At 41.0% G+C, this 20,709-nt stretch overlaps 1 protein-coding gene across 3 annotated transcripts in view; it reads left to right on the top strand.

Moving 5' to 3' along the window:
* Positions 1 to 20,709, top strand: part of bcar1 (BCAR1 scaffold protein, Cas family member) — a 124,034-nt gene that overhangs the window by 41,661 nt on the left and 61,664 nt on the right. The window contains exon 1 of one of the 3 annotated variants that reach the window (XM_050072214.1): positions 14,922 to 15,258. The exons of 1 other annotated variant lie outside the window; for it this stretch is intronic. In XM_050072214.1, coding sequence (XP_049928171.1) covers positions 15,247 to 15,258 — 12 coding nt within the window. In that variant the 5' untranslated portion in view covers positions 14,922 to 15,246. Of the gene's footprint in view, positions 1 to 14,921; positions 15,259 to 20,709 lie in introns of those variants that run through there. One more of the 3 variants, XM_050072216.1, reaches the window with a different exon arrangement.

Raw genomic sequence — 20,709 nt, 5'->3', positions numbered from 1 at the left:
GATAATATGGCACTATGAGCTCACTAAGATATGATGGAGCTTGACCATTTAGAGCTTTATAGGTTTACAGTAGGATTTTAAATTCAATTCTGGATTTTACAGGGAGCCAGTGCAGAGAAGCTAAAACAGGAGAAATATGATCTCGTTTCTTAGTTCCTGTTAGTACACGTGCTGCTGCATTCTGAATTAGCTGGCTGATAATAACAATAATGTTATTGTTGTTCTTGTTATTCTCATGCAATCAAAACTCTAAAGATTGAGGCCTTAGTATAAAAAAGTAAAAAAGTGTAAAAAGTTTTTGGCTCATTTTAAATGCAACGAAGTATTATTTTGTAGTAACTTTCAAAGTACACAGCTGGCTCTGTTTTTCAGATTCCCATGTATGGGATGAAGCGCTGAATGTTTTGATGTAACAGGTGAAAATCTGGGCCTATAATATACATGAAGGTAACATATATGTATAATAGGCTTGGACAGTATCAAGGTGTTATAGTACTAGGGGATTTGGAAATCCTGAAGGTATGATTTCAGTACTGGCAAAAATACAGATGCTTGTCTTTCTATCAAACTGATACCGAGATGCTGTATTGAGGCAATGTATTGTAGTACACAGCATGCACCACCACAAGTCGGTCTGTACTGGTAGAATAGGCAGCTGAACTAACAAAATGGAGACACTTAGTGGTGGGGATAACATTACCAGCAACCAGCAGCAGCAGCAGCAGAGAGAGACCATAGGGGAAAAGCACTGGTAAAGCCAGCATATTTTCACAACAACTTAGCAATTTAAGGGTTTACTTCAACCAACAATGGAAAGACTCACCAAGCTGGTTTTGGTGAGTTTTATTTTGTCTCTGTCAAGTTTGAATGAAGTATGTTTTATGATGAGTTAACAAAGCAGTTAAGCTAGTCTTAAGGTCTTGGACAACAAGTAAGTATTTTTTTTGTGTAGTTCTTTAACTCCATCATCTGATAACATTCGTTACACACACAAACCTTGCACACTGAGTCTGAGGCATCTTGAGGTTCTATTCACTGCAAACATTCCCAGTATGAGGCAAAATATATAGACACATTTTCTCCCTTGCTTCTGTCCATTCGAGTTTTCTTCCTGGCTGTTGCCACTCTCTTTCAGCGTTTTGCCTTTGGCACCACGGTTGTGATATGATACTCTGTGTCTATTTCATAAAATGCACTCTGCTGTGAGCATAATCATCGGTATTGTGCATTTCTAGACAGGCTGATGTTACCTTCTATTTGTCCTTGAACTTTTCAAAAAGGACTTTGCTGTCATGTATTAACACGTCTTTTTCTTGCTGCCCCCCTGTCCACTTCTGTCCTGTTCCTCTCTCTTGTTGCGGATCTGTGTGTAAGCAGGTAAACCCAATTTTCTTCACTGCGTCAGGGTCAAATAAATCTCCACAAGCTATTGATGGATGCGAAATATGCATAAAATAAAACCTGAAAACTGTGATGACAGATGACAAGAGTCAGTGTGTAAGCATGATTGACAAGTGAGGTTATATTTACTTTTAAATGCGCATTTACTTCGGACAAAAAAATACAAATTTGGGATGCAAAGGCTTTTAGTCCTGTGAAAGTGAGGAATTTGAATTCAGAAATTGTACTGTTATATTTTTCTGTTTAGAAAGGAAGATAGGTGTAAGAATATTTCCTTACTTGACATTTTGTGAGTGCATTTTGTTTATTATTAGACTAAAAATGTTGAAATTAGCTGTAGTGACTAAAACAATGTTTTTGTTCCAGGCTGTAAACATGTTTATTTCTGCTGTAAAGTTGGGCATTTTAACATGGGGGTCTATTGGGATTGACTCACTTCTGGAGCCAGCCTCAAATGGCCATTAAAGAAACTGCATTTTTTGGCACTTCCATGTTGGCTACATTTTTCAGCCCGTGAGGTTGTGGTGGCTTGTCTAGTAGAAAACACATCTGCCAGCTGAAACTAAGGATGCTGCACACACACCTGCGTACATAGTGTTAATTGTAAGGCTGACAGTGGCCTGTAGATACTGTAGATAGATACTGTAAATGAGATGGGTGTTAGGGGAAACTATAGGTCACAGAAGCTTACAGATCTTGACAATGCGCTGTGTGGCTCTGTATTTATTTATTTATTTAGAAATAGGGACAATGCATATTAATGAACAAATACGTGAGTATATGTAAATACGCCAGATTGTAGCCCACGGCTAATTTCCATCCTTTACCCCTATAGGCAGGTTGATGTAAAAATGTAGTTTCAAAAAAGTGTAGTTTCAAATAAACTGATTTGTTGATCTAATTTCCTGTGGGAATGTATGTTCGAAACAGAACACTGGACACAGTGATGTTATACCCTAAATAAGTTTATTAAAAAAATGATACGATATGAAAATAAAAAGACAGCTAGTTGTAGAAGTAATTGAAACAATATTTACACCAGTGGTTGCAGTACTTTACTTCAGTGTGCCCCCTGCTGATGTGAATGTCCTGGCTACAGGAAGAGAGACAGCTCACTACACAGACAGAATGGTGTGGGACACAGAAAGGTGAATAGGTCCATGCTTGACACATCCCATAGGCTGTGTGTGTGATGTTCCCTACAGTGGCTGTCATTTTACTTCACTGTCAAAGAGCTGATTGTCTGACACAGTAGAACAAAGTGTTGCCTCTGGCATGACTGATTCTCCACTGTGTCAGTCTGTGGGAATGTTTTCAGGATAATCACTGCTGGGGATGGCAGGGGTTTGACATTTTATTAAAACAATACTTTTATTGGTACGTGACAGTTTTTGATTGGCTGCAGACATTATTTCTGTCAGTGGTTAAAGCAGTACTGAGGTTTAATACCCAGTCCATCACATCACACTGTTCACATGTGTAGCTCCAGTTACATGGCTGAATCACAGATACATTGTGCTCTATCCATCAAACTGCATCCCATCCGTAGGACTGTCTGAAACACCATGGTAAAGACAGTGTGAATTTAGTGTGTATGTCTCTACAATAGGTGTCCAGTATGTCTTGTCTTCTTTATGTTGCACTGACAGGGTGGCATTCATGCCACAGTTTTATGATAATGGCCCAGGCAGCTCTGAATGGCTGTTACTGTGCAGTGAATAGGATGCATTCACACTGTGCAGTCCCATATTGAAAGAGATTACAGCTGATAAAAAGACTGTTGACCTCCAAGATAGAGGCATGAGAGACACGACTGCAGAATCCTTTTGCACAGACAGCTTCTCTTATGATTTCACTTATGTAAATGTTCCATTCTGAATGAAGCTATTTGCTTTTTTAGTTCTATTTAAAGTGTACTTGTCTTGGGTCTTATTGTCTGTTAAAGATGTTAACTTTTTCATTTCATTTTTGTGTGTGTGTGTGTGTGTGTGTGTGTGTGTGCTCTGTATAATCAACTAGTCGATCATTTTTTGTGACTGACCCTCTGACCTCCCCAAACTCTGACATCACACTGACAGAGGGACTGTTTGTGCAAAACTCCCTTCACTCTGTCTCTCTCTCTCTGTACATGCGTGTGTGTGTGTGTGTGTGTGTGTGTGTGGACAAACCCTCTCACTGGACTTTTCCAACCCCCAACTTCAACAGGAAGTCTGAACCCATTCTCTGGTATTTACTTGAAAGCCTCTAGTACCAAAACACTCTTCTTCAGCAGTTGAAATGGGTGGATAAGTCAAGGTCAGCCAGTAGCAGTTTCAGCCCTTGTGTGATGGCATCCAGTGCTATTCACAAAATGCTTCACCTTCATCCCGCAAAGCTAAGTAAGTTATTGAATCCAAAATGCAGCCAAAAGCTTGCCCTCTCTAAGAAGGAACTGTAGATAGTTGTGGTGAGTTAGAGTTGTGACGATCCATCGATCTGGATCGACATATTGGTGCAATCATCTACGATCCAGTAGCATTGATGCAAAGTGAAAACATCGATCCATATCATCTTTAGGTTAGGCCTTTACTTTGAAAGTCTGTGTCACCTTTTAAGAGCAACAGGCAGATGGCATGCAGCCAAGAGACAGATGACGAGGATAACGCTCTTTACACGGGAATAAGTCACTAGTGTAGAAATATTATTGAATTTGGAGAAAATGGGAGCCAACCCAAGCCTGCCCAGACGAGCATCTCACTACGCTAACTTCTTACAGCAACAACAGCTGCTCTGTTTAAACAATGTTGGGCTGAAAATACACGCATGCAGGCTGAAATTCAACAGTGCTGTTCTGTCAGGAGTAGGGCTGCCATGATTAGTCGACTAATCAATGACTAATCGACTATTAAAATAATCGGTGACTATTTTAGTAGTCGACTAATCGGTTTGAGTCATTTTTCATAGAAAAGTACTATAAAAGTACCCCAAAATACTCTTACTGCAGCTTCTTACGTTCAGATATTGGCAGCTTTACACACTCTCCCGTGACAGTGAACTAAAACCCTTCGGCGTGAGTATGAAACAAGACATTAGATGACGTAATTTTGGGGTTTGGGCGAGACAGACCGACATTTTTCAACATTTTAACACTTTTCTCGATGAAATGATTAGTCGACTAATCGAAGAAATAATCGACAGATTAGTCGACAATGAAAATAATCGTTAGTGGCAGCCCTAGTCGGGAGATGCAGTGACTTGGTGAGTAAGAAAAAGTATAAATAATCCATGTAATTTGTTTGCTATGAGTAGAGTAAATCTTCACTAGCTGCTAGGCTAATTTATGCAATGTGTCAGTGCTTAAGCTAAAATGAGTGACTAGAAAAAACAATTGTTTTGTCAATGAACCTTGACAGTTATTAATGAGCTGAATTTTATACTTTTGTTAAATAAAGTTGGTAGGGATGTCCCGATCACATTTTTTTTTGCATCCGATCCGATACCAAGTCCTTTATTTTGAAACCGAATCCGATACCGAGTCCGATCCGATACTTTGCAAAGCATTAAGAAAGAAAAAAAAAAGAGAATGCATCCAAGTTGTCCCATAAGGTTTCCTTTTTATTTAGATAGTATCCAAAAAGCTTATCGGTGGTTCAGCAGGTCTTCCTTTCTTGTCTTCCACAAACAAAATAGGCCTATATCTTTTGTTTCTCATGAAACAAATATTTTTCTTTTACTCAGTCAAACCCCACAAAGTAACCATAAAACCTATAAAACAGGTCCCTTTACACCAAAATTAAATTGTTTTTACCTGGTTTCTGTTGAACAAAAGAATTATACTCAATTTTCAAAAATACAAATACAACAGTAATCAGTTTCAAGACAGTATTTATTTTTTTCACCAAAGAAAATAAATGTTATGTGATATGTTCTTTCCAAATAACATATCACAGTTCAATTCAGTTCAATCCACACCCCAGGTTTTCTCGTAAACAAGGAAGTAAAGAAAATCCACTGTACGCCAGTTCAGTTTCAAAACAATAAATCAACCCGGCCCGAAGGTTCCAAATAAGGAATAATGAAACGAAAAGTAACCCCCGGCTTTTGCCAACTCACAGGACCGTGGGTGAATGCTGTAACGCTCTGGTGTTGTTTCGGGCGTGGAGGCTCCGTAGGATCCCTTGATATCCATGGCGGGGAATCTGAGGTGAGGCCGGTGGCCGGATGGATGATATTCCACAGGGAAGAGCACCTATTTCGCGGACTTTGAGCGGTGTAAAATGCCGTGGTGGGCCGAATACGCAGAGGACTTCTGGCTCATTTCTCACTCGCCGGCGTCTCTCGCCATACTGCCAGGAGCGGCATAATGTAGGGGCTGGTCTACCTGGGCTCAGCTGATCAAGCCATCCCACTGGCCGATAGCACCGGTGGGTGTGTCTGGAAGTGAGCAAGCCATCAGCTGACTGTCTTATAAAAAATATATATTTTTAAAATATACAGGATCGCCACACTTAATACATTGGAAAGCAGAGGCAACAATGAACAACACAGATGAAAAACCTGGCCATTTTTGTTGTTTTGATTCCTCCAATCTTTTATTACCAATTCCGATTTTGTAAAAATAACGTGATCGGCGCCAATACCCGATCCGAGGATCCCTAAATGCTGATAATAATCTGTGTTTCATGGATGCTGGGAGGAGTTTGCCTGTACGTCTTAGGAAAAAGATGATGGCTTGGGTTAGAATGAAAACATTTCTTCCAGAAAGGTCTTTTTGCACTAAAGGTAAACTTATCCCATGTGCTGTGTAATGTGTGTTTGTGGAGTCAATTTCAAATTAACTTTATTGAATTTCAGTGGTTACAATGACTTACATTATTTGGTATGTGTTGTTTTCATCTTTTATGGCCAAAAGTAAAAAAAGAAAAGGGTGGCAGCTACTTCTGTAACTGACTGTGTTAAATGGGCAGATAATATCGTCTCATATACAATATCATGTAGTGATGTGTGTGCTGTACAGGCTGGATGCTGTAGTGTGCTCTTGTATTAACGCTATTAACAAATGAGTTATTATGTGACATGAAAAAACTCCATTGGTGATGATGCAAGTTTGTCTGTTTGAGTTTGTCTATGTGTGTGTGCGTGTGTGTGAGAGAGACTTGTCTTGCAGTGATGTAGGACATGGAAAGATTTTATTTCTGCAGTCCAAAATCAGTTGCTCCCACTGCAGGGAGTAGTGATGCCTGTAGTTTACAGTAGTTGGGGTCATACATCAGCTCTGCTCTGAGAGTGTATCTGGTTTTAGACAGTAAAGAGAAAATTGGAGAGAAAATTGAAATGAGCTGCTGATCACAAACTGAAACAGCAGCTGCCCTCCCAGCCATGATTACACACTCACACACACTCTGCACGTCCGCTCTCTGGGGTGCTTTAGCTGGACGGAGCCCAACAATAGAATTCCAGTTTTAAAAATCACTGACTCAACACACACAACATCACAGGAAATGAATTTCATATTGGGACAAACACCAATCCTATTATGCTACTGTGTGTGTGTGTGTGTGTGTGTGTGTGTGTGTGTGTGTGTGTGTGTGTGTGTGTGTGTGTGTAATATGCGATTTAGTATCAATACAGTGATCCATTTGTCCCGTCACTGCTGCTTGTGTTGAATTAAAAATAACTGCCCCAATGTCTGGCCCCAGGTATTAACACCAAATGCCACTGTCATTAGAATTTGTGCACAACTCTGCCTGTGTGTGGTGAATGAGAAGCACTTCACAGCTCTCAGGTGGAAACCTTGTATCTCCAAAATGTCAGCTTGACAAGAAGAACAACCTTGTTTCATTTTCTTGGTTGGACACATCTTTTAGGCCAGAGCCAAAGGCTTATAAAACCCAGGTGGGTTAGAAACGCTCATCAGCCCTTTGAGACATTAGTAGTTCAATAACGTCACAAAAAAATGGACATACAAGTTTTTCACCCAAGAGCAGCCATTTGTATTTTGTGCTTGGGGCTGAGAGAGATCACTTGCTCTTATAATAAGCAGCTTAAATGATGAACACACAGTCCCATGCACACACACACACTCCAAGCTCATCAATTAGTGTGTGTCAGCCGCTGGACCAGAGCAGAGAGCTGACAGGGGTTAATGGAGTTATTAACCATGTGAATGGAGAGAGAATGGAGGAAGAGTGAACAGAGGAGTGGAGATGCTCGCTCACACACACACACACACACACACACACACACTGTCATTCATCTGATTCGACTGCTATTTAAAAATGGGATTTTAATCTAAGAAGAAAAAGAGGAATCCATTTATTGTAGTCAGGCAAGTGACTTGCAGCCTCTGTGTGTAAGATTACAGTGATAGCACACAGCAGACAGCCGCTTTCAGAAACCAGCCAAGTCACCAGAGGAAAATGTTGGCAATGTTAGTTCCTGTAAAACACGAATACGTTAACATCTGACGTCAAACATGCCACAGTCTTATTTTGTCATCAAAAGGTTGAGGGAATGGTGGGTGACATGACACCAAGGTGAGACAACTGCCAGTCTGCAGAAAACTGCAGACCACTGTTTATGACCAGCAAACAACAAAGCCATTTGTTTTTAGTGAGTAATTACTGTGTTTTCAGCAGCTTTTTAGGCACCATCACTGTTTTTCCTGCAGCTTGATAGCGCCCAAACGTAGGTGTTTTTTTTAGGGACCGGTCACTGTTTTCAAGCAGGGATAGTGGCATGAAAAGCGTTTGTTTTTTTGCTGAGACATTGCCAGGCACCAACTGTAGGTGTTTTTAGGGACCAGTCACTGTTTTCAAGCAGGGATAGTGGCATGAAAAGCAGTTGTTTTTTACTGAGACATTGGTATGTTTCCAACAGGTTTTTAGGCACCATTGTGGGTGTTTTTTAGGGACCCTTAGCTTTTTGTTCAGCAGGAAAGTGGCATGACAAGTGGTTGTTCTTTTAGTGAGACATTGCTGTGTTTCTAGCAGCTTGTTCAGCACCAAATGTGGGTGTTTTTCAGGGACCTGTCACTGTTTTTACTACGGATTTTCGGCTCCAAAACATAGGTATTCTCTAGCGACCCCTCACTGTGTTTGCTGAGCCTTTATAGCCCCTAGAAGTGTGGGTTTTTTTTAGGGATCTGTCGCTGTTTTTCAAGCAAGTACAGTGGCACAAAAAGCAGTTGTTTTTTTACTGAGACATTGCTGTGTTTCTAGCAGCTATTTAGCTATCAAACATGGGTGTTTTTTAGATACCCATCACTATTTTTACTGTGGCATTTCATCCCCAAAATGCAGATGATCTCTTGCAACCTGTCACTGTTTCCTGGGCTATTTTAGCCCCCAAACATGGGTGTTATTTAGGGACCGTGACTTTGCTTCCAGTAGGCTGTAATTAACCAAAGAAAATCTGATCGATTGAAATTCTACCTACTCTTCAACCAATGGACTTGTCAGTGGGGGAAAAAATCTGTGTGTTATCTCTAGATTATCTAAATCTGCCCCAGTGCACTGAGTGCACTCTACCTGGTAGCATTGTGTGTCCACCAAAGCAAGTAGCCTCAAGTGGAAAATAAATGTGATGTCCACTGTAATATCTGAAAATACACTGTGCACTGTAATGCTTTTCCACCTGAGCTGCATGCAGGAGTCCATCTTAAAGTAACGCCAGTGACTGTCCAACCAATGAGCATTTGGTCGGACAAGAGCACATCAGCCAACCAATCAACCAACTGACCAGAAGCTTCAAACCCTGGTTTCCAGCAGCTTTTCAGCCCCCAAGTGGGCTGTTTTTCCATGGTTTAAAGAAACGTACAGTGCCAACATTTATTTTGGCAAGTGGGTTGCATTAACACATAGGAGTGAGAATTATTTGTCTATGAAGAATAATGCATGTCATCTGCAAAATATGAATTACTAACAACAGAAGACTTGACCAAAGGACACTACTAATCAATACTTGGATGTATTTGATTGGCCATTGTCTCGTTGCAGCAAGTGTTGAGCCAAGTTTAACCTTTTTGGCCAGATGCCTTTTGTTTGCTGGAGAACTCTGTGTCAGTACTCACACTGCATCACTGCAGCGGTCTCATTGAAAAGAAGGAGGGGGCTGCTTTTTTTTTTTAAGGCAGCGCCGATGGTCTTAGTCAGACACATCCTGTCTTTTGGTGTCTTTCTGGTGTTCGAGAACCTTCGAGTTCCAGAACTCTACATAAAATACAACTGCAAGAAACAAGAAACCACTTCACTCTATCAGATAAACAGTTTTATGCTGACATGTAAAAAGCAGATTAGAAACCTGGTTATATACATGATCTATCTATCTATCTATCTATCTATCTATCTATCTGTCTATCTGTCTGTCTGTCTGTCTGTCTGTCTGTCTGTCTGTCTTGTCGTTCTATCGTTCAATCAATCAATGATTGATTTTGTCAGATGAATACATACAAATTACAACTCCAGTGAAATATAATCCTGACAACTCCTTCAACCTGTGCATTGTAGTTCAGTCCTTTTTTGCCTGCTCTTACATTGTAGGCTGCTGCTTTGTAACTGTCCATGTTTCCGGACTGGCTGCAGTGAGAGTGTTTATGGCATCCTGGATGGTTCTGGTAATCCATAGTAGAGGTCGACCGCATTTTTAATGGCAGATATAATAACAAGAGTTTGGAGCAGGAGAAAGCCGATAGCCGATTAATCGGCCAATAACATCCCATTGAGCGGGATTGTGGTGCCACTACAGAATGTAAATGTGAGCTGTGCTTTTTTTTTTTATTTATTTATTTTTTTTAAATAGACTGCATATGTAATTTGAACGTTGTTAGTTGGCATTGCATTTGAAAATATTTCAATTTACTATCTTTGTTGCCACGTAGCTGAAATAAAGCCACTGAATTCGCTACTGTGGCCTATTACTCTACTGAAGTGCAAATCACCAACCAGGGTCAGACTTAGTTTGTTAAACCTGCTTTCTGGATTGGGCCCCAGGAGGCACAATCAGCTCTGTCCATGGTCCTGAAATTTTACCAACTGCTAGCCCATGACATTTATGATATTTATAAATCAGTTTATCACTTATTATACACAACATTAAATGCACTGAAAAGTTCTAATCAATGATACCAAAATTATTTCATAAAAAGTCTCATCTGAACACAAGTCATAGGCCAAGTGCACAAATCAATCCTGACACCCCTGTGGCTGTGAGACACCGCTGCTATAATACACTTATAAAGAACGCAACATCACATTGTAGGCTACGAGACGCCACCTGTTAACAAGCCAAGCAAGTTATAACAGGCTACCTTAAGTCCTTGGTGCTTTGGTCCAGTGGTTTAATTGGCTCATCAGTACGGTGGAACAAAGCAGAACATAGCCTTCACATAGGCAGCTAATCTGAAATTGCTTTCAGTTGGCCCAGACTTTTCTGTGGTTGCTTGAGCCCCAAAACACAGAATCGGGGCCTATGGCACCGAGGTGGTTTTAGGAGGAACTTTAGGAGGATCAAACTATGTGATGGATATTCGTCAATACATAATTATGTGGGTCATTATTGATTATTTGGAGGGGAGGCCAACAACAAATTGATTAGTGGAGCTGAAAAGTTTCTCATCCTTGTATTGTGTAGGTCTACAAAGAGCTTAAATGTGGCCTGCTCATAAATGATGGGACACAGTCAGACACAGTGATGGGCCACTATAAGAGTCCCGTTCTGCCATAAACGATAGTTTGTGTAAAGTCCTATCAATACTGATTAATCAGCCAAACCGATCAATCGGTTGACCTCAAATGCATGGTTTCTGATTGTTGAATGATCTAACTGTATTGTTTCAGCCATGGCTCAAAAATTCATACGCTTATTATGACAAAGCTCCACACAAATGTCTAACAGGATTGAATGATGGCGTGATGACATTTTATATCCAAAAGGTCAAAGGTCAACTTCACTTTGACATCATAATGTTCTGCATAAAACCCTTTTCGGGCGATTACTCAGTGTCATAACTTAACTGGTGACACTAATCTTGAAACTGTGCTGATGTATAGATCTTCTGTGCTGTCGAGGGACAATGGGTGTGATGCATCCATATTTCCACAGACATGGATGTAAATTGTAAGAGAAACATGACTTGTGTGTGTGTGTGTGTGTGTGTGTGTGTAATTGTAGTTTTACAGTGTTTTTGTGTGGTTTCCAATATAATTCATCATCGCGTGAATCATCACGCCCAGGAATCTATTTTTTACACTTGTTCTATTTTTACATCATTAACATAATTTGGTGATGACACTGGAGTCGCAGAAGTAATCCTCAAAGACTTCTATCCCACAACAAGTGTGCAGTTCATTTGAGAAGGTTCTTCTTCACTGCTTTACTGAAGCACAGATGGCAGGCAGACATCATAGCTGCTTAGTTGTCTATTTTCCAAGACACATCTTGTGAAGACATTCAAATTGTACTTTACCAGACACCACAGGGAATACCAGGGTTTTCGAGGATTATAGACTTGACTGGCAGTGTCAGACCTCCACTATTGATATCTTTAACCTGAACTGAGAGTGAAGACACACAAACTGAGTGTCCATGGAGCCACTTCCTCAGCAGAAAATATTACCATATTCAGATTCACATTGACCTACATGGCCTAACCCTCAATGACTGCTTTTTGTTCTTGTTCTGTGTGTGTGTGTGTGTGTGTGTGTGTGTGTGTGTGATGTACTTGCCATTTGTAGGTCAGTGTAACAGAGGCTGTTGTTGTTGAGTGTGGCAGTCAGAGAGGGCAGTGCCCAGGTCATGGAGGGTAAAGTGTGTGTGTAGGTGTGTGTGGAATGTTCTGCTAGATAGTTGGCACCAGGCTGATCAGCATCCGACACAATGTAACTCCTGTTCTTAAAATATTAGAGGAGAGGCAGCGAGGACCAGAGGGCACACGGCCATATTTGGACATCCTACATTTGATACAGGCAGAATACTAATAGATAAATCCAGACTTTATTTCATAAACCTCTCACAAACATCACTCATCTTAGTGACAAATGCATTTCAAATGACAAACAAATTTAGTATCATAATAGTAAATTCAAACGGAGCAGAAACACAGTAAATAGTGGAGGTATAGCAAGGATGAACTGATCAGATTTTGTTCGTCACCGTGACCTTAAAAAAAATATATGTTTTCGGCCATAACTCCAGAATTCAGATGCTATTCATTACAAGATTTCATATAAATGTCTAATAGGATAAAATGATGAAGTGACCACATTTTGTGTCCAAAAGGTCAAAAACTTTTATCAGGATCTAGAGCTAACTTTAAGGGGAAATTCTTAGAAAACATTATAATTCTAAGAACTTTCTTCAAAATTTGTCACGAGGAGCAATTTTTTGTGAATACAGGCGCAAGATTTTCAGGTAAATATCTGAAATGCTGTACTCAAAGATTCCTCAACTTTCTGCTTCACTTCTCTGTACAGCTTGGGTATGACTGAAAAAAACGTCAGGACGGAGTCAGGTACCTGGGTTCCATTGTTTTTAGCATGTAACAAAATCTTTCATTTTCAACACCACTGTATAGACGCAGATCTTTACACATGAAGTAGGTGATGGACTGTGTTATGCTCAGCGCTCTCGAGTTGAATGGTAGTTTTGTTGAGCTAACGCTATCTCTGAGTGGTGGAGTGTGAGGTGAGCCCTCATGTTTGTAATCTTCCCAGAGTATTTTATTCTCATATGACACTGCTTGCAAATTGCATGTATCATAACCAAGTCCTGCTTTCCCTCCATTTTAAAAGATGCAAAATAAGTCCAGATGTTTGATTTAAACACTGACGGCACCTTTCTGATTTCTTTCCCTGGTGCCTCCATCTTTGTTTTGATGAACTTCCTGCCATATGCCACTGACTAAGACCTCTACTGACTATCATCAGCATTATTTAGTGGACTTAAAAAGCAATTGATTATATTTTTCTAGTACTAAAAGTTAGATTAAAAATCTGTAGTTGCAAAAATAAATAATGTATATAATAAAAGATTGATGTTGATATTTTCCCAGCATTCTGAGATAGATCAAACAACCTTTTAGGAGCCAACATTTCCTAATATTTACCTGGGATGTTTCCTGGAAATACCCTTTGTAGTGTGCTGTTCATGTCAGGAAAAATCCAGACCATATTGTCATCTCAGTTTAATCTGTTGTGTTACGTTTATAAGCAGCTGTTGATTTCTAGAAGAATCTTCTTAAAATAACTGTTCTCTTCAAACTCAAGCTAGAATTCATTCATCATTCATTTCAGATTTGGTTATGACTGGAATCTTTATTCATCATATATGCTGGAGCGTGAGCTCTGCCTGACCTGCTGTGCACTGTGACTGAAAGACTCCATGCTGCAGTAGCAATTAATAAGTATTATTTAATTGGAAGTGTTCCAGTTAAACACTATTCACATTTACTGTCCAATGAATTTACAATTAAGTAATAAGATTAAATTCTAGGAAACTATGGGACCCACGAGATAAAATATGCAGAACTTTTCAGACATGGGCTTAACTGTCTTTTCTACAGTGTGTAGTCATGACACACAGTCAGTACATTTACTTGACATTAGAGAGAATGGATTTATTGTGTTAGTCCAACTGAAATTGCACTAAATTTAATTTCTCAAAGTAGGACTAACACACCCAGATAACGCAATTGGGAGTTGAATTACTCCTGCATGTAAACAGTCAATCAGACCTGAGCTCGTTGAGGCTCTCTGCACATGCTCCACAGTTTCCATCCCGGGCTTTGACCGAGAAGTCGAATAGCATTAAATGTGTAACAGAAGAAGAAGCTTGTAACAACATGGCAAAATCCACATCCAGAGCGGTGTATTTTTGGACAGACGGAATATACAATTGGTAACAGTTTGCTGCTAGCTAACTGTAGCTAACTTGTTTGTCAATTGTTTGGTATGTGAGGTAATATGTCAACCGAAAAAAGGTCCAATACTAACAAGCTGAAAGGTGTATATTGCCACCTATCGTACCAGTCGGACATACTTCGGTCAATAAATCATTTCCCCTCCCATGCTTGTATACTGGGACAAGGACAGTAGTCGAGCTATAACTGTAGCTTGACTTTACTGTGCATGTAAACGTACCGATTGTCTACTGTCTGGACATCAGGTTCGTTAGCAGCTCTTATAGACCAGCAGAGAAAGGACCACCAATCTGAGGGTAGAGACAGTTAGATGAGGTAATGTTGCCTTATGCTCATGTGCAGTCCACTGTGTGTGAGTGTGTCTCAGCAGCATTCCAAAGCACTGACAGTCCCTCACAGCCAGGGGGAGAGAGAGAGAGAGAGAGCGAGAGAGAGGAGGAGGGGGGGAGCTGGGACAGTGGGAGGGCAAAGCTTATTTGCATGAGAAGAGCTCCTCGGGCCAATGGCCAGACTGGAGAGAGGGAATATCAGGATCCAGCAGGAAGTGACGTGTCGGGTTACACACTCCTCCCTCTTTTCCTCAAGCAGGAGAGAGAGAGAGGGAGGGAGGGAGATCAAGGGAGAAAGAAGGGGAGCGGGGTAAAAGTAAATGGGCCAAGCAGCAGTCTCATTCTTGCTGTGTGAGATCACGGAGCGGCAGAATGTGTCGGGATCTGCTCGAAAACTGAAAACAAGACTGAACAAGACAGAAGGAGCGACACAGAGAAGAAAAAAGGAGGGAGGACAGAAGGACATTGGAAGGAAGGAGGGTGGGGGAGGAGACTTGGAGGAGTTTTGGGATCTTTTGGGATCTACTCAGCAAAGGATCTAGTTGGCAAAGTATCTCACAGGGGCTGAGCTACAGCCCTGCCCCGGAGTTAGCACAGCCGCCTCACTGCAGCAGGGACAAAATGAACTATCTGGTGAGTGTGCGTGTTTGTGTGTTGAGTGTGAACAAATCACTGCCTCTGTGGCACTCTACAGCTTTTTAAAAACCTTGTGCCTTTTTTGGTGTTTGTCTGCTCCTTCATCCCCCTGTGGTTCAGAGTGTGTGAGAGTGTTTTAGCAGGACCTGCTATGCCCCAGCTGTGCACAGACTGAGGTGGGGAGGGAGGAAAGGAGGGGGGTGAGGGAGACTTGAGTATGAAGAAAAGGAAAATGTGAAGGGGGAGGAGAGGGAAACTGGAGTTTTCTCTGTGGATTCCTACCTTTTGTTGGCTCTCAGTGGGGAGTGTGTGTGTGTGTGTGTGTGTGTGTGTTTGTGGTTAAGGGTTTAAAGTCAGTACACACAGGTCGAGGAGACTGTAAAGGAATGTGCATGGACCAAAAGGACACAGTTGATGGAGTTCCTACAGCTCTCTGTTGTCGTCTTGTTTTGTTTAGCAAGAGTTTTTAAGTTAAAGACTTTCTGTAAAGCCCACGAACATAATAAAAATGGAAGCTAGATGCTGTAAAACATCAAAAAGAAGTTGTGAAAACAGAATATGCCACAAAAATGTGACACTTCTAGGTCGCATATCTGAATACTACAGGGAGAATTTAGTAAAAGTTTGTGACTTGATGCCTGTCATCCCCCTGAGAACTTTCCTGACTCCAAAGATACACGGTTTTCTTATAAACTTTCTACCTTGAACGCATCGCTTCACAGAATCGGAGCACACAGCAGAGGGCCGTCGTCCGCTTTATGGCAGAAAGAAAGAAAGGAGAGAGAGAGGGAGAGCCGTGGTCTGTCTTTCTGCTGACTCAGAGGAAAGTGGAAAGAAATGAAGGTTTTATGGCCAGAGGACAGAGGCAGGCGATCAGTCGGCTGAAAGAGAAAAACGTTCCAGTAAAACAAGAGCAAGGAGAGGAGGAGAGCAGACAGAGAGGCAGGACAAGATGATATGTGCGAGTATTGAATATGACATTGATCTAGTAACACAGAGGGAGACAGAGGGGGACTGTTTGACCGGAGGAAGAGAGTAATGGTTTGTCAAGGAGGGAGAGAATGGAAGGAGGAGAGATAGAAAGAGAAAGAAACTGGCAGCAACAGTCCTTCCCTGCTATTGTTTAAAAAGCTTCTGCGTCAGTGTTGGCTCACTGCTCGTGTCATACCACTGTGTGTGTGTGTGTGTGTGTGTGTGTGTGTGTGTGTTTGGGGTAACTACACAGTCAGGAATGTGGCAGACAGTGAAATACTGTGGAGGAGATCGCTGTGTGCTAACGAGTAATTACACGCCAGTAATTAGTGTGTAATTAATATAAAATAACACTCCACTGTTGTGGAACTCAGAGGCAGCCATGTCAAAGCTTTTCTGTTGACTGTACAATGCTGCCATGTTGTGTCGGCCCATTCTCAATGTTAATTCAAATGCAACATCAATTTTTGTCACTTTTTGAAGGCTTGAATGTAAAGTAAGTAAAGCTTATAGTTCTGTTTGTAGTCTCAAACCTCCAGCATTCAACCGGAAAGTGAAGCAGAGATGATAAAGATAGAAAACATGAAGATCTGTGACATACTTTTTTGGCATTTAAAATTTTATTAGAAGGCGTGTAACATGGCTACAATTAGATCTGTGCATTTCAGGATCAGGACCTGAACCCAGTGGATTACGTACAGTCCCATTCACAGGAAAGTTCTGACTTGATTCTGTGTATGTGTGTTAATGGACTGTAATCATATCTCTGTACGTATGTTGAATATCAACATTGGATTGCTACATCAGATTTCAAGACTGCACCTGAGGTGGGAAAATACTTAGGACTGTTAAAGGGATAGTTTGGATCTTTTGTGGCAGGGTTGTATGGGGTAGTTATTCATAGAAAGCATATTATATACAATATATGTCAGTTGGCATGCCCCCAGTTTGGAGATGCAGACTGGAGTCTGACATGAAAGCTAAGCTGCTGTGGAAGGGTCAGCATCAAATCATATTTCAGCCACCTAAAAGAAAAGTCCCACTTAAAAGAATCATTAACAGTTTAAGTGTATGCTGTGTGTAAGTGTATTGAGAGTATCTTCAATGCTTTACCTTATGGTCAGACAGCAATTCCCAACAGCGCACTAAAGCCATTATGTTGCTCTCTTCAAAGCCAAACTCCATTGAGAAAAACAGTGATTTAACATCACTTAACACAGGATTGTTATTGTGTGACTTTGTCTTTTAAAAGCGTTAGTTCAGGTTTACCAAAGTCACACTATAGTACAAACTAACAATTAACAAACAACAACTAACTAACTTGTTATGTGTTGTTGTGTTGGTTGTCTCTTAGGCTGTGACCTGCACTAACATATCTTGCTGTTTTCTTCGAGGAGATACCTTTGAGAGATTGGAGATAACTTTGTCCTAATGTCTTCGCAGGAGCTATATTGTTGCAGGAAACGTTGCTCTGCCTCCATCTGTCTCTGTGGACAGAGCTGACAGTATGTACTCAGTTATAAGGTTTATGCTCCTTGCTGAGTGTCAAAGACTAAAACATCTCTACAAGGTAATGCTAGCTAAAGACACTTGTGATGTTGATCAACATTGTTGTCCAACAATGTAACTCTCTTTAGAAACCCCCCAGTTTGGAAATGCAAAGATGGTTCTGCAGTAATGTATGATGATGCAGCGATATTGTTTCATGGAGAAAAAAAAAAAACAAGGTCCCCCTGAGTGTCAGTGAAGGTAAGAAGAGAGCTATCATCTGAAATGTGAAAAGTGATTACCAGTCCATAGCAATGCTTTGTTGCCTTGCTTTGAGAAATCTACTTTAATGACAGTAATGTCTCTATCCTGTCTGTAGCTCTCAGTCCCAAGCCAGATATTTAACACATATAAAGTTTTGTTTTTAAAAGGTTTGGTAATTTCCCTCAAACAGCTGGTCACTGTTTTTGTCAGACGTTACTCAAACAGGAGGAAATGGTGCATTTGGAGGGAATATTTTCAGCAGCGGATTAATCTGTGTTTCGTGCTCTAATGAGTACTTCTGGCAGCAGGACAGTGGATGTAAAGAAGAAACATGTCAGGCACTACGACAGTGTGTCTCACTGATGTGTTTTTAATAGTTTTTTGGATAACAATGGAGCTCTGTGGCACAGAGGAAGAAGATCTTTTTTTAATCAGCGGGACCAGTTTTTTGTCTGCAACATGGTTAGTCTGTTACAACCACATCTCAGACAAGCATACAGCCAGCAGACATTTTCCCCTGCTTCTATATTTCGATATTATACGTACAGGTCCTTGTCATGCATTGCAATATAGGTATAAAGATATGAATGACAGTCTCAGTAGTGGAGCGGCCCTCATTGTGTCAGTACACATTTTTTGTCCATGTATTCCTCCTGACTCACTGACTGAGTCATGGAGGCCTGGCTTACAGCAGGAATTCCATTCTGTCTCCTGCATCTCACACACACACACACACACACACACATGCACAGAGACACCCCAGGTTGTTTGGCTCCGGTGATTAGCCACCCACCCCCATCTACCCAACCACACACATACAGATCCACCCAACACAGTCATCTTCACTGACCCCTGAGTTAAAGCTCACACAGGTGTCACCCATAAAGTCAGTCAGTCAGTGAATCAGCCAATCAGAACACAAGTCAGGTAGTAAAGTTGTGCTCTATATTCTCTCATCTTAGTCCCAGATCCTGACTTTACCTGACAGTTTGTCTCAGTAGAGAACTATAAGTAGTCCTGTGTGACTCATGCATGCCAGCAGACGTGACTCAGTAGACAGAGTCACCTTTGACCCAGATACTGTGGGGCTCTGGGACACTGCGCAGAGCACCTGAAAGGATTAGGAGACACCGGAGATGGAAAGTTTTGGATCTCAGTGATCACTCTGAACAGCAAAATATCTATGGAGGACAAGATTACAAACATTGTCAAGCTGCTGTCGCTGCTTTTGGTACCATATGACAGAGGAAAAGTGACGATGACACAGATGAACACGACTTCTCTGACATGATGAAGATGATGCAGTTTGAAATATGACTGTATTTATTGTGAGTCTCCTCAGTAATAACAATATGTACAAAATTGTCTGGTGTTTTATGGCTGTAATGCAGGTTCATCTTCCCTGCCACCAGTGTAAACAATTGTGTGTTGAAACGTGCGTGTACATGCTCAACATGATCAGGTGAGCTCTCCTGTTGCACCCCTGTCTTTCACCAACTAACAACTATTAAAAAACAACAACAATTTGTCATAAAGCGTTATTGTTGCTGGTACAAGAAGATGTCATCAGATGTCAACTTTTAAAAGCCTTTTCTGCCCAGGATCGTCCATCTGTGGGGACGTGGCCAAATAGGAAAATCCTTTATTTACATGGATTGATTAATTGATTGACTTTAAGTGTTCTACACCACATGGTGCTCAGCTCATACTGGCCTACAAGACTTGAATAAGGGGGGTTGTGATTACAGGATCAGCATCTTAAACCTCCGGACCACCAGGACACCCAACAACATTCTCTTTAATAACCACTCCAAAGTAACAATGTTTGATTTGTATTGTCACGTCAAGTTTCTTGAGTCTGTGAAATTTGCCAGATAAGTGACCACAGTCACTTTGGACATAAATGCTGCAGTGTCTTTGAGACCCATTGAGATTTAGACCAGTGCTAAAAGACTAGTCTTTGTCCTGTTCTGGACTGACTCATACCACACCGGTCATGGACTGCCCATTAACTCCCCCATATAACATGTTCCCATGCAAATTAACATTCTTAGTTGTCAGTAGTCATCTCCCAGAGTGTGAACAGACTGGACCAAATTAAATTTTTTCACTCAATAGGTCAGGTCAGACTGTTTTACTGTGTTGTCTTTACAGTTAGCATGAATAGTGTGAGTTCATGTATTACAGCTGTGGGTTTGTGTAGAGATAGATTTATGGCAACATGCTCACTCAGTTGTAGCACTGTTAGCATTCTGGCTAGAATGCCTGTTCTTCGCTTGTTCACCTGGGAGTGTTTCTACAGTCCAAAGACAGGACATGGGAGTCATTGAATCCGTCCTGAAAATGGAAACTGTTCTCCTGATGTGTAACAAAATAATCCAAGCTCAAAGTCCTCTCAACTGCTTCTCATGGTCTTTTGAAAGCATAAACAAAACTCTGAGATGTGACTTTGAAAAGCTATCAAGTGAACCATTAAGCTTGGATTATTTAACACAGTCTGTTCCCAAATTAGGAATAAACTTCCCTGTTTTGGCTGAGACAATACTGGCCGAATTCACCAGAAAAACCTATAGCTTGGGGAGGAAATATCGGATGTTATTTTATGATCTGTATTTTGCAAATAAGCAATGTGGAAACACAAGTGGTAGATTCAGCAGGGCAGTTTTGCTACTGTGAGTGAGGGCCCGTAATTAAAAGTCTGATTCTTGAGAGATGTGCATGCTA

The sequence above is a fragment of the Epinephelus moara genome, chromosome 20 (genome assembly GCF_006386435.1).
Source record: "Epinephelus moara isolate mb chromosome 20, YSFRI_EMoa_1.0, whole genome shotgun sequence".
In the NCBI taxonomy this organism is placed as follows: domain Eukaryota; kingdom Metazoa; phylum Chordata; class Actinopteri; order Perciformes; family Serranidae; genus Epinephelus; species Epinephelus moara.
This window is presented reverse-complemented; position numbering and strand designations above follow the sequence as displayed.